Source organism: Gopherus evgoodei, chromosome 4 (assembly GCF_007399415.2).
Source record: "Gopherus evgoodei ecotype Sinaloan lineage chromosome 4, rGopEvg1_v1.p, whole genome shotgun sequence".
NCBI classification, from domain to species: Eukaryota; Metazoa; Chordata; order Testudines; family Testudinidae; genus Gopherus; species Gopherus evgoodei.
Window position 1 is genome coordinate 137,692,218 of NC_044325.1, and position 16,936 is coordinate 137,709,153.

Here is a 16,936-nt window from a genome sequence, read left to right on the forward strand (position 1 = left end):
GGGAACTGTGGAATAGCTACGGTTATCAGTCGCCCCTCCCACCATGAGCATCCATTTCATTCTTTGGCTTTCTGGTACGCTTGTCTCAGCTCCTTAAGTTTCACGCAGCACTGTGTTGAGTCCCTGTTGTGGCCTCTGTCCATCACGGCCTTGGAGATTTTTTCAAATGTTTTGGCATTTCGTCTTTTGGAACAGAGTTCTGATAGAACAGATTCATCTCCCCATACAGAGATCAGATTCAGTATCTCCCGTACGGTCCATGCTGGAGCTCATTTTTGATTCTGGGACTGCATGGTCACCTGTGCTGATCAGCGCTCCACACTGGGCAAACAAGAAATAAAATTCAAAAGTTCATGGGGCTTTTCCTGTCTACCTGGCCAGTGCATCCGAGTTCAGATTGCTGTCCAGAGCGGTCACAATGGTGCACTGTGGGATAGCTCCCAGAAGCCAATACTGTCGAATGTGGCCACACCCTAATTCGAAATGGCAATGTCGATTTCAGCGCTACTCTCCTCGTCGGGGAGGAGTACAGAAATCAATTTTAAGAGCCCTTTATGTCGACAAAAATGGCTTCATTGTGTGGACGGGTGCAGGGTTTAATTCGATTTAACGCTGCTAAATTCGACATAAACTCGTAGTTTAGACCAGGCCTCAGGAAGATAGAGTTGCATTGTCTACAGTCAGTTTGCATTTGGGAGGTTTTTTTTTGCAACAGTAAAGACTATAAACTTCTTTTAAAAAAAGTTTAGATTTTGCAGAATCTGTCACAGGGGCTGGATAACTACCTCACATGTGCTAGAGCTAGGGCATGAGGCAGGTGTCGCATACCAGTGCCATAATCGCAGTGTTAGCTGTGGATTTCTGGCTGCTGTTGAGATCAGAGCAAGTTACTGTAAGAAGGGAGAGAGACAGTCTCCCAGAAAGTGGGTCACAATGTCAGGAAATTACCTTGAAATTTAAAAAAAAAAAAAAAAAAAAAAAGTGAAAAAAACCCATCAGAAAGTTTTGGTTTTTGTTTGGTTATTTTAACTGAGGGTTTTGGCCACCTTTCATCTCCCAAGAGCTGAGCCAGAGCCCAGACATGAAGGGTCGAGTTTGACATCCATGCAACCCTGCTGAAGTCACTGTGGTTCAATTGTGGTGTGACCCAGGGCAAGGGATAGTACCGACTCTGTCCCCTGGATTGGATGTCCTTCCCCCGCTCCCAACAGCCTAGTGCAAAGCAGAAGGAAAAAGCCCCAATACCCTGCCCCCTTTATAAAAAGCAGGCGAACGCCCAGCCCCCAGGCATCGCCACTCAAACAGAAAGATGATTCAGTGCGTCAAGGTCTGTGGAACAGGAAATACCTCTCTTGGGGAACAGGAAGTGCGTGTGCATATGCAGCAACCGCACAGCCCTGGTTTTTGCTGATCTAAAGGGGAGATGGAGCAAGAGCAGCAGCTGCCTGGTGGGAGCAGAGAGCACCCAGCCATGGTGGCATGACAGAGGCCATCCTCACCAGTCCATCAGTCAGAGGGGCAAGGCCAGGCCCAGACCATCCCCTTATTGCCGGCCAGGCCGCTATTAGCTTTGGAGCCAGCGGCAATGGGTTTGTTTTCCCCGCATGAGTCTGTGGATTTGCAAACCACCTGATGGGAACTTTAGTTCTGCATTGGGAGACCATAGAAACCTCCCTTTCTTCCCACATGCCTCGTGGAATTTAGAGATTATGATTAGCCGCTTTGGCTGAGCGGCCAGGATTCCTCTCTTTTAATTAACCCTGCGGCATGCACACACATATCCGGGGTGGTCAGAGTCTTTCCTGCTGGCTAAAACACGGACTCCGTCACTCCACAGCCACCCATGGAGACTATATCCCAGCACACAATGATCCATCTGGATCCAACTATTTCATGTGATGCAGGAGAATCTATTGACAAAACCACCCCCATAAAGTTGCTCATTAGGGATGCTAAATGATCAGCAACATTCCCCCGACAGCACTCTGACCTTATGGGGTTGTGTGGCTTTAAATGTGTTGTGAGAGGCTTATTGTTCCATGTTCGTTTTGGAAAAGGGGGGCAAACTTAGGGAGGGCCTTGCAGGGTGAGAGTGCATGTCCACACAGGCAGCTGGCTCCCACTCAGCCAGCCCCTGAGCGGATATAATGGCAATCGCAGTTGGGAGTCCCTGGCATAGTTGAGGTCTCAGCTCCATTTCCATCCCCGTTACAAACCTGGGGGCTTGAAGCTACCTGCGATAGCAGGCTTTGGGCTTCCGTGTTTTCAACTGACAGCTTTTGCTGCTCATGCAGCTCCAGCACATGGCGCTGGCTGATCAGGCAGGTGCAATGCGAGCGTGCTGGCCCTGTACCCCCACCCTCTCTGCTATAGCTGCATCCGCACCACGAAAGCCAGCTGGAGTGGAGAGCAAGCATCAGACATGGCTTGGTAAAGAGGGATTGAAAATGCATGGCCCCCGTGATGGAGGTAGGGCCAGCTGAGCTCAACACCCAGGGCTGCAAACTATCCAAGCCAGCCGACAGAACACATTGTCTCCTTGCACTCTTTCCACACCATCAGGCTATCTGTGCCACGGGCAAGGACCTTCGCTACGGAGCAGTCCCCTGGGGAACGACGGCTGGCTCCCGCAAGCTGGTTCCACGGCTGTACTGGCAGAACGGTCTGGTCTCCTGCCTCTGCCTCGGCTACTTCCCTTCCTCTTGGGCACACAGTTCTGACCCACCCCTCTTCCGGCTCTGCAAGCAGTTACAGCCAGTTCTCAGATCTGAGGGGGATGGTGGCCACGCAAGGAAACAGCCTAGCCTAGAGAGCGTTTCCCATACCGCTGCTAGTAACAGCTTCACTCCTCTTCCTTCCCTTCGGCCATCACCTCGTCACCCCTCCTGACTAGAGCGGCTGCGTGGGCTTAGTTAAACCTGCACCACAGCCCTCTGTTTAGCCACAGGACAAGCAGAGCACAGTCCTTCACCCCAGCCTGCCCAGGTGCAGAAGCCTCGTCCTGGAGGGACCCTCCTCTAAGCCCAAGAAGGGAATTCAGTCTCCATGACCCATTCGACCCTTGGTCTCATCACTGGGACTGCCAACAAAGCTGGCACTTAGTCTCAATTATAGTGTGGGGGCAGGAGTTTGAGATGTGATCTCTGGCCCCACTGAGACTGGTCTGAGGTGAAATAAACTAATTCCACACAGGCCGGCAAACAACTTTGTTAGCACTGATCTAGGCTGGAATTGAACTGGCGATGCTGTGGGGGAAAAGTTCACGCTTTCCCATACCAACCTATAGCACTATCCCTTGCTGTAACGTTACAAGGTAGATACGTCACTAGATTGTATTGGATCACTGTGTTATTTGTCAGTCCAATAAAAGTCTCTTGCACTTGGCCAGAGTTTTCCTCAGAGAGGGGGAAGCTGGGGAACTGACTGTAAATGACAAGACAAGGAGCTCCTACCTCATCTGGGACCATGACAAGAGGGTATTTGTCTTCAGAGAGGAAGTTAAAGAGACACCAGAGCTTGAAGGCGTCCTTATGGGACACAACACTGTTCCCATTCCGGTCGGGCTTGTAATTCTTCTTTGCCGTCAACGTCCAGCAGAGCTCATCAAAATCCTCCTTGACAAAAGCCCCTTCCTCCACCTGCAAACACAGCCCGGGAGCCCGTGAAGGTGATGCCATGGCATTACAAAGCACTGGGAATAACACAACAGCCTGCTATAGCGCCTGTCATCTCAAGAGTGCAAAGAGCTCCACAAACCCAAACTGCTTGTCACCCCCATTTTACACTTGGGGAAATTGAGGCACAGAGAGGGCACATGATATGCCCAAGATCACCCAGTATATCACCAGCAGAGCTGGGGCTAGAAGCCAGGAGTCCCAGTTCCCAGGCCCCTGCTCTACTCCCAGAGCACTCTAACATGAACCCAGAGCTGTAGGGACTCTGATATAGAATTGCTGCCTGTCGGTCTCTTATTAACGCACCCAGCACTGGAGTACCTAGGGCATCATGTTATGACACCTACCTCGTAAGTCAGCGAGGCATGATCCTCCCCCTCTCAGACAGACCTGGCAATTCTGCCATTGCATCCAAGTAACAGAAGGCAGCATAAGATAGATAATAAACAATACCTGGCATTTACAGAGTCATTTCCATTTCTGAGTCTCAAAGCTCTTTATGCAGTAGGGTTGGTATCAGCATCTCCCTTTTACAGATGGGGAAACTGAGGCATGGAGCGGGGAAGTGATTCATCCCAGGTCACCCAGCCGGGCGGTAGCTGAGCCACGAATAGAGCCTAGCTCTCCTATGTCCAGTCCCGAACCCCAGCCAAGATGTGTGATGTTTCAACAGCTGCCAGGCACTACAACCGCTGGCCTAACCCTCGAGCACATGGACCTGGACATGACCGTATCCAGGAGATTTCCCAGCTGGTCGGTTTAGTGTGTCAGTGATTATTTCAGAACTCCGTGACACACAGGGGATATCACAACAGTGACTATAATGGCTCAGTCAGATCTCACAGCTCTACAGTATTTTTCATCCAGAAGGTACTTTACAAGCTGCACGCAGCCACCCCCAGTGAAATGCAGCCACTGCTGGGGTGTGGGGCAGCATCCAAACAGCACACTGCCCAGGGGCAGGGTGGGAGGGAAACTTTTTGGCCGTAAATACCAGGGTAAACCACTTACTCTTATCAAAATGCCCTCTCGGATCTTTCATGGCCATGCAGACAAGACCTGGGCTTTGAAATGTCTCCTCTGAAAGACCCACCCACAAGAAACTCAATTTATCTACTTCTGATGGGCTGGGCTGGCCTAGTCAGGATTCCAACCTGTGATTCCCTGGAGTCTATGGCAGGGCAGAGGCAAGGAACAAGGTTTAGCTGTAATGAATATAAACAAGGTCCTTCACTGGGGCTGCTGGACATAGCCAGAGCCTGCGGCTCTCTCTGGCTCCCTGACGGACTAACAGCCTGTGCTGCTTAGAGTTACTACCCAGAAGATCCCCAAGTCTTGGGCTAAGAACTCTCCAGATGGACAGCTGACTACATTGCAGAGCAGGGGCGTTTAATATCAGAGGCTTTGACCGCTATGCCACCCACCAAGCTCCAGCAACACGCTTCGCTGCATTGATTACCTAGGGTGAGATGTTGACACATGGGGCTATGCATTGCACAAACAAGCACCGTGGCTTCTTTTACTAGCTGCAGCCCTGAATGGGCCAAGGCACAACCTAGGGCAATCGGGAGGCACCTCCTATGAAAGGCGAGACAGGGTGCACGCGGTCACGGGGCAGTCCAACCACCTCATCTTGGCACACGGAACCCCTGTGGCCCCCATTCTGCTCTGATCCACCGTGAGCAGTAACCTACTCCACCAGCTGGTGGCACAATCTAGGGCAGGGCAGTCTGGCTATTCGGAAATTGGGGGACAAGAAGGGGACGTGTTCCAGCACTAGACATGGGGCCCCCTTCTTTAAAGGGCACAGTGGAAGAAAGTTGCTAGTAACCTTTCCTTTTCCCACATGCCCAGAGGAAGCAGCCCAGAGAGCAACAAGCCACGTTTCAGTTTAAGAAACAAAGATGCCTTTGAGATACAAGAAAACCCCAAATACCTGTCCCTTGCGGTGCCAACTTCTATTTTCGTCCTCCCTGATAAACCACCAAATGGGGTGAAAAAAATTCCTACTAAAGGAGAAAAGCCTGAGCTTTCCTGTCAGGTTTTCCACCGCTGGGTGTCTTGTCTATCAGAGCTACACTGCCCCTTCTGGAAACATTGAGTCACAGTATGCAGGGAGGGCTGGCAGAGTGGAAGGGGTGACTTTGTTTGCAAAGAGCTGCCAATGCAACTACTAACGTTCAGCGCTTATCTGCCTTTTGAACTCTCCCTCCCCCAGGCAATGGGACACAAAGGCCTAGCACAGGGTGGGCACTCACGCCTGTGCAAAGCGGTTACAGAATGCCACCAGCAGGGCAAGCGGAGCGTTCTGACTGGGTAGCATTTTATCTTACCCAGGTGTCAGTGATGACAAGATGCAACGCAGGGTGAATTAAGGCGTCTGGTTGTCCTCTCTCTCAGTGTAACCCAATGGTGAGTGTGTGTTACAGGTCCCCTTCTGTGTCCGCTCCTCTGAGGATATGAATCCGTTACAGCCTCTTTAACTCAGGCTGTAACAGCTCGTGCTTTTAGCTCTGGAGGTGCCTATTTCAGGTCCTGGTGTGTTGGCCAAGATGGTGGCCATCAGACACACCGACTCCTAAATCCCAGCCAAATGGTCCTTTCTTAAGGAAAAGACATTTAAGTCCACAGATGGGGGTGCTCTAAAGGGATGACTGGCCTTGGTGTAGGGAAAGGAGAATGACATTCCACCAGCAACCAAACAGAAGGGGCAAGGAGAAAGTGAAGGAGCTTACCTTATCCAGGATGTATTTGTTGAGGTAAGGCATGTAGCCCTGGCTCGATACTGGCCCATCGTCATCATCCCGGAAATGCTCCTCCAGCGCCACTGGGTCATGGGGGATATGAAGCACCGTGTACAGGTTATGAGAGAGCACCTGGCAGAGGAAGAAAAAACAGATGCACTCTACAGCTTCCAGGCACAGCACTCGTCAACAACGAGCCTACAGCACTCCATAGACACATATGAACAGTGACATGCAGACACCGACCTAGCTATCCAGGTGTGACTGAGTGCTGTGGTGTATTGGGGAATGTGTTGGAACTGCAAGTTATCATTTTAAGAGTAGGGCGTTTCCTGGTTTGCAGGCTAAGGGGCTCTAGAGATGTGTGCAATCACAGACAGCCTGGTAAGAACCAGCCTAGAACAAAGCAGTATTGGACATCGCTGCCTTAGGGAGCAGCCCACTTTCTCTCTCTCTGTTTTTAGTCCTTGTGTGCTTTTGTTCTGAATGGTAAGAGATAAAGTCATGTTACGTTGCAACTTTCCAACACAAATATTGATAATTTTATCTAACTTCTCTGTTTATCTGCTGTGAATACAAGTGTCTCTATTTTATCTAGGCATCCTGATGTCCTAACAATAAGTCAGTGATATGCTAATTGTTTAACAACAGAGTCCCCAAAAGTATCCCAGTTTAGCCTGGGATAAACTCCCACTTTCCAAAGGTAGGTATAGGCTGCAAGGAGCAGAGGAAAGATCCGGGGCATCTCATAGTTTATTTCCCCATGTAAAGCGAATCACATTTTCATAACTATAGTGAAGGATGGAGGCGCAGAACCATAGAGCAAATAAACTGACATTGAGCAGCACTTGGCTGGAGTGGCTTAGAACGTGTCCCTGAAGATACACTGAGCATATTGATAGTGATGTTTGATGGGTGTCATTTGAAATGGGGGACCCGGAGTTCCTCCCTTGAGAGTTTTTATTTTGAAATTTGGTTTTGGCCATTCCGAAGGACGGGGGGGAGTATGCTCTTCAGAGATACTTTGATGAGGTTATGCGCTTGCCTAGCAAAGTGAGATCCTGGTCTATCACTGAGACCCTCTTGGTGCTATAATAATACAAATAAATATCAGAGGGATGGGAAAGGCTGAATCATAATGCTGCTACTCTTAATTTGGTATATGCTGCCTAGATGCTATGGTGATGGGCATGTTAGCAACACCCAGGTAGACAGACTTTGCAGCAGACATAGGTGAATGCCTCAAAATATATTCTGTGGATGTTAACTGACATAAAACACTTCAATGGCTTTGGGTCCGTTTGCATCTGTTTGTTTTCTGTGAGTGTTCCAACAATCACATTTACCGGCAGGAATACATGCAGAAACGGTGAACTGGAGAATTTCCAATTCACAACCGACACTATTTGCACCACAAGTCATATTCTGATGCAAAAAAAATTGTACTCAACCAATCAGGGTACGGAAACGTACCAGGTGACTTAGGCCTCCAGTCAAAACTAACCAAAGCAGCTCAGATTCCGAATTTCAAACCTTAAAAAAGAACCATACTCAACTGAGCTATAGGATGAGCGTCAGTCACAGGCTCTTTTGTGGGGAACAGAGGCATTTTAGATAATCACATGCCACCTACAGACAACTCCCAGATATCTTTGCCTGATGTTGTGGGACATGCACAGGGTGTGCAGTATGTGGGGGGCCTCATGGAAGGGCTAAGAGCTTTGGATATTAACCGAGGTTGTTAGCCAGCCTGGCAACAGGGATGGGGCAGAGAGTAAGAAAAAGGGACAGATGACTCCTAAACACAGACCTTTGATGCACAGTTCCCCACTGGGGCCTCAGTGAGTGCCCCACCCTTGGAGAGTAAATTAACTCCATGGTACTCAGTTTCCTGTGCGAGTCTCCCCACTGGTCTAGCTCCCCAGTGCTCCTGCAGTCAGTGAGCAGAGGACGGGTGGGTTTGTTTGCCAAACGGTTTGCAAAGTGGATGCACAGAAACGTTGGTCAGTACTGCTCAGGTGCCAGCAGCCCTGCCTAGAAGGCAGAAGAGCTGAGATTAAAGTGCTGCAGAAGAGCCCAGACCATAAGGTGACTCAGTCTGCAGAGCACTGCTGGGGTGGGAGGGGACATTTCCAGACCTTGGGGTGGTGTCAGACATTGATGTACTGAGAGGGGCTGGCTTAGTTACTTAAGGCCAGATTTTAAAAGGTATTTAGGTGACTCTAGGGGTTTCCGAAGGGCCTGGGCACCTAATCCCCATTGGTTTGAATACTTTTGGAAATCCCACTCGGTGCCTAAGTACCTTTACAAATCAGGCCCTGGAGCTGCAGGTTGAGATGCTGGCAGAACAACTCCGCCCATCATTTCACCAAGGAAGGAAACTGAAGACCCTGGAGTGAGGAGAACTGATTCCCAGGTCCACCAGTGACTCACATTGCGGGATCTTGGGAAAATCCCTTCACCATTTTGCCTCAATTTCCCCATCCATGCAACGGGATTGTATTTATTTGCCTGCCTCCTAGGAAGCTCTTGAGGCTAAATTAATGGCTGTGTGGGAAGTGCTTTGAGTTCCTCATGTGGAAGGTCCTAGGGGAGGGAGATACGGATAGACACTGGGGGTGGGTAGGAATACATGCAATAGTAATATTTATAAGCCATTACTAATATTCAAATATGCCTTTAAAGGCTGAGCAGGCAGGGGAAAAGAGTTAGAGAAAGCAGCCAGGAGAGAGCAAAGCACATGCTTAATGCAGACTGGTCTGAGACCTCACAGCCATCTGAGACAGCTGGGTGAGCATGCTGTGGAAGGGCGTCCCACCAACACGGCACCTGGCCCTTTTGGCAAGGATGGGACAGCTGCTTGCCCATCTGCAAACGTGGGCATTCACCTCTGTGATCCAGACATCCCTGGCCTGTCTGCTGAGATGGCCACCAGAGACATTAAAGAGCACCAAGGCTGGTGGATACACCATAGGCAACATGGAGGCAGAAGCAGTGACCTCGTTTCACAGTACACTAGCCCTCAGAGACCCTGACTGAGAGCAGGGCCCCACTGTACTAGGTCCTGTACACACACCTAGAAAGAGACCATCCCAAAGAGTTTACAATGAAAACAGACAAGACAAAGGGTGAAGGGAAACTGAAGCACAGAGCAGGGAAGCGACTTTCCCAAGGTCACAGAGCAAGGTCAATGGCAGAGATCCAGGCCTCCAGACTCCCAGCCTGGTGCCCTGTCCACTAAATTTGAACATGCTTTCCCATTTACCGGTCCCCTGAGCCATACAGTCCCCCCTTCTACTCACAGGAGCACTGCTCACTCTGTGAAAGCGCAGCTGGCTGGGCACAGTGGATGGAGTTTCACTTTCAAATTGGCTTTGTTTAATAAATTATCAGTCTGAGGTTATATGGGGAGCTCAGCATTTGGAGCCTCTCTTGACCAATCAAATTCTCAGTAACACATTGACTCCATCCAGCTTTTAAGCACAGTATATGTGCGACAGCTACAAGTATTATGCTGATGCCTAGGATTATATATTACAAGTACCTGCCACAGCACTCGGCTCAGATCAGGAATGGAAAAAAAACTTCATTAGCCTCAGTGTCCTAACTAACTCCTAGTTTGGATAATGAGATCCTGGCTTCCTAAAGATCCACCCTTCTCCCGCCTGTTCTAAACTACCTGGTTGTGTTGCTGTGTGCTGTTACATGGCTGCCACCTCCACCCTAGAGCTAGCTGCATTTTGCGGGTGGTGGTGGAAGCAAAACCTCTTACCTACCCTAGGTGTGTTAGGAGCCTAAATTCACTAATGCCCAGAAAGTACTGTGAAGCCTGCAGATGAAAGGAGCTGGAGGAAGGCAAGGAATCCTCACCGATTGTCAGTATTAGAGCTGGGAAACTGCCATGACAGGTGCCAAGCCTAAGAGATAAGAACCTGGAGAGATAGGACAAGAGTGCGGTAGAGTGCACATGTACCTGGGTTACTGAGCACGGATGCCTCTGCTTGCATGTGCTCCATATGGTGTCTGTGCACCTAGGCCCATATAGTATCTCTGGTTGTTTGTGGGAAGGGCGATTTGATAACTAACAAGATGGAGGTTGCAATGGCAGTACAGAACCAAGGGCAGAGTCTGGGGCGTCACAGCTCCACAGATCCTGGTCTCTGTTGTCCTTCACTGGGATGTGCAAGCTGCAGTATCTGAAGGCTCAAATCTACCTCCAAGAGCAGCTCACTCAGTTCCCCATGTTTCTTTCCCCCCCGCTGCGTTTAAGTCATTTATCAGAACCCTCCATCAAACCACAAGCAGCACGTGACAAGCCCTAGGAGCTTCCTCCCCCCTCCCTGAGCAAGGCTCCTACGTTTCTAACCAAGTCTTGTCCCCGTCTGTATGCTGATGCAAAAAGTCATGTCCAACCCAAAGAGCCAAGAGCCTCTGTGACAGTCATGGATGTTTGTAGCTGGACTCGCACCCAGAGGAGAGTCCTAACCCCAACTGTGCAGTCACCAGTTACTCAAGTCTTTTGCAGTTCAGCATCAGCATGCCCAAGGAATTGCTCCATGTACACCCCTCCCCTTGCAAGGGGGTAGGAAAACACTAGCAGGGACAGGAAACTAGGCCCTGTAGGTGGGACATAAACCCTTTGGATATAAATCGTTCCCCTTCCTGCTCTCTATCTAACCCAGGACTGGTTAATGTGCAAGACAATTTGTTCAAGTTATAGAATCACAGAACCTATAAATAGACTTACCGATTGAAGACCTATCAATCACCAATTATATTTCCCTATAGCCCCTCTGCTATAGTGGATGTCAGGGCCGTGAAGGTCAGTTTCCCCTTGGAAAAGAAAATTATTCATGCTTAGTCTGGGTAGTTTCTTTTATTTACACTCTATACACCAGTCCTGGAACAGAAGTGGTCACAAACAGCATACGGGCAGTCCTCTCTTTCTGACATCTCAGCCCAAATACCAAATCAGGAAGCTACTCTGCCATAAGAATTTAGTAGATCAAGGCATCCAGAAAACACTCCAGCTGTTTGCAAAAGCATCTCCAAAGAACTGTATCATAAAACAACAATACAGCTTTTCTTCCAAGACTGAACACCGCCTGCACACTAAGAAAAACTTGCAAGGCTATGTGTAACAGCACCATCTCCTGACACCTGCCGTAACAGTATTATAGTCCCTGAAAACGTATTATAAAAACTCTTCATGAAAAGTGCCTGCAATCCACAGAAAATTTTGACAATGATTTTTTGTTTTCATCCAAATTTTCTGTAGAACAAAGACAATTTTCCAACCAATTCTCTTTATTCACCTATTCCATAGACCCTCATATACCCTCTCTCCACATTTTATCTGCCTTTTCATCTTCTTACTTCACAAAACCTCGTTGATGCTGTGACTTTCTGGAATGCTAATACAATCCTAACCACTCAACTTCCCACCAGCCCTGAAACACTCATTCCTAGACATGCATCTGACGAAGTGGGTATTCACCCAGGAAAGCTCATGCTCCAATACGTCTGTTAATCTATAAGGTGTCACAGGACTCTTTGCTGCTGACTCCTAGAGACGCTGCTTCCTGGAACAGCAACACAGCAAGGGCAAAAGCACTGGTCAGGTGCTGAGACATCATCCCCTGAAGCACACCTGGCTCCTTCTCCATCAACCCGCAGCATCCATCAGGAAGGTGGGTAGTGATAGAGAGAATGGGGACGAGAAGAGGTGAGTAACCATGTTCACTCCTGTAGCAATGTGTGCTGCCCCTTTTGGGATACAGAAAATGGGGTGACAGAGACCTGAGCACAGTGTGAAAGGGGAGAATTAGCCCTCCAAAGCTTGGTTGCTTCTCCAAACTCTTAGGATTTACCTAAGTGCATAATATGTCCTCTGGAGATGCCATACTAGCAAGCCACTGGCCAGGACAGACGTCAATCAGAGAGCAGAACTGTTCTAACAAGTCACAGTTCACTAAAAAGGAGGGACAAAGCAGGTCTAGTGCTGAGTAGGAGCGAGAGGCAGTGGGGATTGGAGTGATAGTGACCTGTGCTCCTAGTAGGATTGCCAACCCTCCAGGAATTAGTCTATAATTAAAGATTATGTCATGTGATGAACCTCCGGGAATATGTTCAACCAAAACTGGTGACCCTAGCTTCGAGGGCAGGAAGGAACAAGAGGAATGTTAACAACACCTTTCATCTGCAGATCTCAAAGCACATTCAAAAACATTAAAGTCCCATCCACTCCACCCCATTGCAAGCTGTCGTCATCCCCTGGTATGACTGGCCAGATTGATTTCCAGAAGGGGCAAGTGACTTGTCCCAGGTCACGTGACACTCAGAGGTCGAGCCAGAAAGAGAACCCAGAAGTCCTCACTCCCTGTTCCCCTGCTCTATGCATTAGATCAGTGTCCTCACTACTGGAATGGCTGCCAGAGCAAGATATTTGCTATGAAAAAATTACTTGCCTATGAGAAATAAGACCCAGAATGTCCTTGATCCCAGGCCTGAGTTCTCATTACTGGACAACATTCCCTACTGTGGTACCCAGGCCCAGCATGCAATGGCAGCTACTGAAAGGAGAAACTTCCAAGCCCCCAAAATGCATACAAGAAAACCAGCACCAGCAGAGCGGGCTCTGAGCAACACAGGACCAGTGTGGTACACGCCCAGCCACCTTGGCTGGAGTGGTGGTTTCATGACTCAGTATTTCGAACATCAATAGTTTGCGATATCCAGAAAAGTGACAACAGGTCTGTGTGGGGCAAAGGTAAATGTGGGTCCGGTATTAGGGACGTCTCACCTAACGAGGGACGTTTAGGAACTGCAGATATTTGCATGCATCTAGGCCATCGTCTGGGAGCCAGTGCAGGATCTCACTAGGGAATTTGAAAAGACTCAAGCGATGGAGCTTCCATCATTTCCCTTGGGAACTTCCACCAACTCAAGGGTCTCGCAGTCAGGGCCGGCTCCAGGGTTTCTGCCGCCCCACGCAGCAAAAAAAAAAAAAAGAAAAAAGAAAAATGCCAATCAGCGGCTCTTCAGCGGCAGTTCAATCGCGCCACTCTGTTCTTCGGTGGAAGTTCGGCAGCAGATCCTTCACTCCCTTCCTTCCTCTTCAGCGGCAGCTCAAAGAGGAAGAGAGGGACTAAGGGACCCGCCACCGAATTCCCGCCGAAGACCCAGACGTGCCGCCCCAATACCAGACGGACTGTCGCCCCTTTGTATTGGCCGCCCCAAGCACCTGCTTCTTTAGCTGGTGCCTGGAGCTGGCCCTGCTCGCAGTTAGGGAGTCATACCCTCCTTCTATCATCCGTATTCAGCCTATAATCTTCCATCGCTCCATTTCATCCCAGTCAGTCACACCCTCTCCCTCCTAGATGTTTACACAGGTCAGCAACTCAGCGTCTGATGCTTTCATCAGGCCGTGGCATTCCTGAAAGCACACCTCCCTTTGGGAATAGGGCTGTCAGGACATCTGCCCCCTATGGCACTACGTGATGAGCTGGGACGAACAAAATCATTCAGTCCTGCACATGGCAGCAGGTCTGCTCACCCAGTCCCCTAGAAGACATGCTGCTCACTGGACTAGCTTAGCAACTACAGACATCCCAGGGGGTTCATTCCTCTTTTGTTTCCGGTCCAAACACGTGTAGTACTGTTCTAGGAACAGCCCCTCCAAATTCCTGACCAGCCTCCACAGAATCCAGCCCAGGACAGGCATGTACAGGAGTTTGGGAGTGACATGTGGCTACTTCTGTAGCGCAGACAGGATTGATACAGATCGTAATCAGAGACCTGGCTATTAAATCTCAGTGCCTTCATTCACGGAGCTCACTCTGTCTTGGGACACGGCGGTGCCCACTTCCACCCTTAAGACACATGCTAATTCCCAACTGGTTAAGACTGACTTTAATGCCCGCCTGTTTATCTGGATAGATCACAAAAATGCTTCACAATCATTAATTCATGACACCTCTCATACTCCTGCCAAGTGGGTCAGTATCACTAACCCCACTTACACACAGGGGTAAGTCACAACAGAGAGGCAAAGAGACTAGCCCAAGGTCCCAGGGCGAGTCAGTGGCAAAGCTGGGGATAGAATCCCTCCTGATTCCCTGCTCACTGCTCTAGTCACTACCCCAGACCCCTGCTCTGTGTTCCCACTGACATACAGGTGCTAGTTTAGGATTGTTTTAACAAACAAATCCCGCCTCTGTTATCCCAGAGAGATAAAGGCCTGATACTCATTCACACCAAGGCCACTTGACACCACTCTGGCACAAATCACACTTATCCTCACTTTAAAGCTGTGTAAAGCAAAGTGACACTGTAAAGCAAAGTGGCCAGTGGAGGATCAGGCCCTAAATCCATCAATATTCTACACTGCTCTGCTTTGGAAAATCTTCCCCCAGGGGAACAAGCCAGCTCCCCTTCCTGTTCCACAGGTGCCTCCTCGACCATACAGGACTGGCACTAACACTGCAGGACCACCTCTGGCACCTGGAGGGCTGGAGGTCTGTCAATACCTGCACAGAGGCTGCCCACGTAGGCCAGAATCGTGTGACGTAGACACAGTGAAACGCACCAAGACTTGTTAACCTCATTTGACCTCAGCCCCTCAACAGTCATCAGATGGGCTGCCACCCAGCCAGGTGGGATTCAGAGCAGCGGCACAGCAGTATCAGAGCTAGCTTCCCTCTTTATAACCTTGACACCACCTACTGCTCTACCGGTGCTCGCAGCCTTTGCATGAGATGCAGTAACCAGCAATCTCTGTCATCTCTCCCCCTACAGCCGTTTTCATAGGACGGGCGCTACATCCAGTCCAGCCTCCCAAGGTCTCTGTCCAAGATTTTCCCATCCTCTGCCCCTGCCTTCGCACAGCCCTTTATTCAGGTCCTGGTTATGGAAAGAGGATCCTCTGACACCACTGCCCTGCTCATCCACCTCTGCACAGTTCTTCTTCACACAACGCACTGTCAACCTGTGGAACTCCTTGCCAGGGGATGTTGTGAAGGCCAAAACTATAACAGGGTTCAAAAAAGAACTAGGTAAGTTCTTGGAGGTTCGGTCCATCAACGGCTATTAGCCAAGATGGGCTGGGATGCAACCCCATGCTCCAGGTCTCCCTAGCTTCTGTTTGCCAGAAGCTGGGAGTGGACGACAGGGGATGGATCACTTGATGATTACCTGTTCTGTTCATTCCCTCTGAAGCACTTGACATTGGTCACTGTCAGAAGATGGGATACTGGGCTAGAAGGACCATTGATCTGACTCAGGATGGGCGTTCTGATGCACAGGCAATAGAAATGCAGACTACGTGCCAGCGTAACCACATCCTTTATCTGCAGCAGGCTGGCCTCCTTTCACCAAGTTGAATGTGGAATTACAATCAGCGTCTGTGGGTGGCTTGAAATGCACATGCTGCAACAGGCGCCAGTGTGAGCCGGGGGTGGAATAGTTAATGCCAACAGAGAATGGCAGCTCCTTTTCCTCTCCCTTGTTGGCTGTGCCTGGGGCAATCCTAGGTTTTGGAATGGATCCTCCAAGCCGGAGACTGGTCTTGCATGTTAAAAGGTGACAATGTTGCCAAAGTGGCAGGACTGGGACTGGGAGATTCAAGCAGTGTAGCCCAGAGGGAGGGAGTGTTTCCTAATGGTTATAAAGCCTGAGCCAGGGGTTCTGAGTTTTATTCCTGACTTTGCCACTGACTTAGTGTGTGATCCTGGGAAAAATCATTTCACTGCTCTGTGCCTGGGTTTCCCACCAGCAAAATGAGGTCAGGCTCAGTGAGTGCATGTTTGCAAAGCATCTTGAGATCATCAAGGGAAAGGAACTATGCGATCCTCCTCCTCCATGTGGCTGGTTGGGACTGCTGTATCTCCTGTGCCACAGGATGAAGATGGCTCCCCAGGCAACACCAGCAGCAAGCCCGCAATGGACGCACTCTGCCTGCCGTAGGAACAAAACTCTCGGAAGGGGCTAACTGTTGCAGTGTGATCAGATGGGCCAGCAGCTCTCCGGAGAGCTGCCAGGATGCTCTCTCAAGCCCTGTCCATTTCTATTTTCTCCCCAACATGGAATGAACCCCCCTCTTCCAAGGGCTGGGCCTTTCCCATCGCCTGTCTGAGAATCACATTTACTGACCTGTCTCCATCCTTCTCAAAAGCAGGCCAAGCCCATACGCTGCCAAACCAGCACCTACCTACGACACACAGCTTCCTCCTGCTGCTGCTTCACGATCTATTATAACGGTGCCCCCTTCACAAAGCAGCCAGGCACCATATCTGCCCACAGTGCAATCTAAGTCCCCAGCAGAGAAGCAAATGTAAAAGGAACTACATGCAAGATTGTTCCCTATCCAGGAAAACACCACACAGAAGGCAGAAAACATGTCAAAGTTCCCCTTAGAGTTGCCTCTCGCTCATTCTGCTGTGGGCAGACTGATCCCCCACCCCATGAAACTGACATGGGCTTTGTCCCAGAAGACCGGCGGATCTCGCCCCAGAGATGGCT

At 49.8% G+C, this 16,936-nt stretch overlaps 1 protein-coding gene across 4 annotated transcripts in view; it reads right to left on the reverse strand.

The window, feature by feature from the left end:
• DEF6 (DEF6 guanine nucleotide exchange factor) overlaps positions 1-16,936 on the reverse strand; it is a 36,480-nt gene that overhangs the window by 12,262 nt on the left and 7,282 nt on the right. For 2 of the 4 annotated variants that reach the window (XM_030561295.1, XM_030561297.1), the window contains 2 exons: positions 6,410-6,550; positions 3,453-3,638 (listed from right to left, as the gene is read on the reverse strand). In XM_030561295.1, coding sequence (XP_030417155.1) covers positions 3,453-3,638; positions 6,410-6,550 — 327 coding nt within the window. Of the gene's footprint in view, positions 1-3,452; positions 3,639-6,409; positions 6,551-11,165; positions 11,252-13,220; positions 13,410-16,936 lie in introns of those variants that run through there. The other 2 variants (XM_030561296.1, XM_030561298.1) reach the window with 2 other exon arrangements.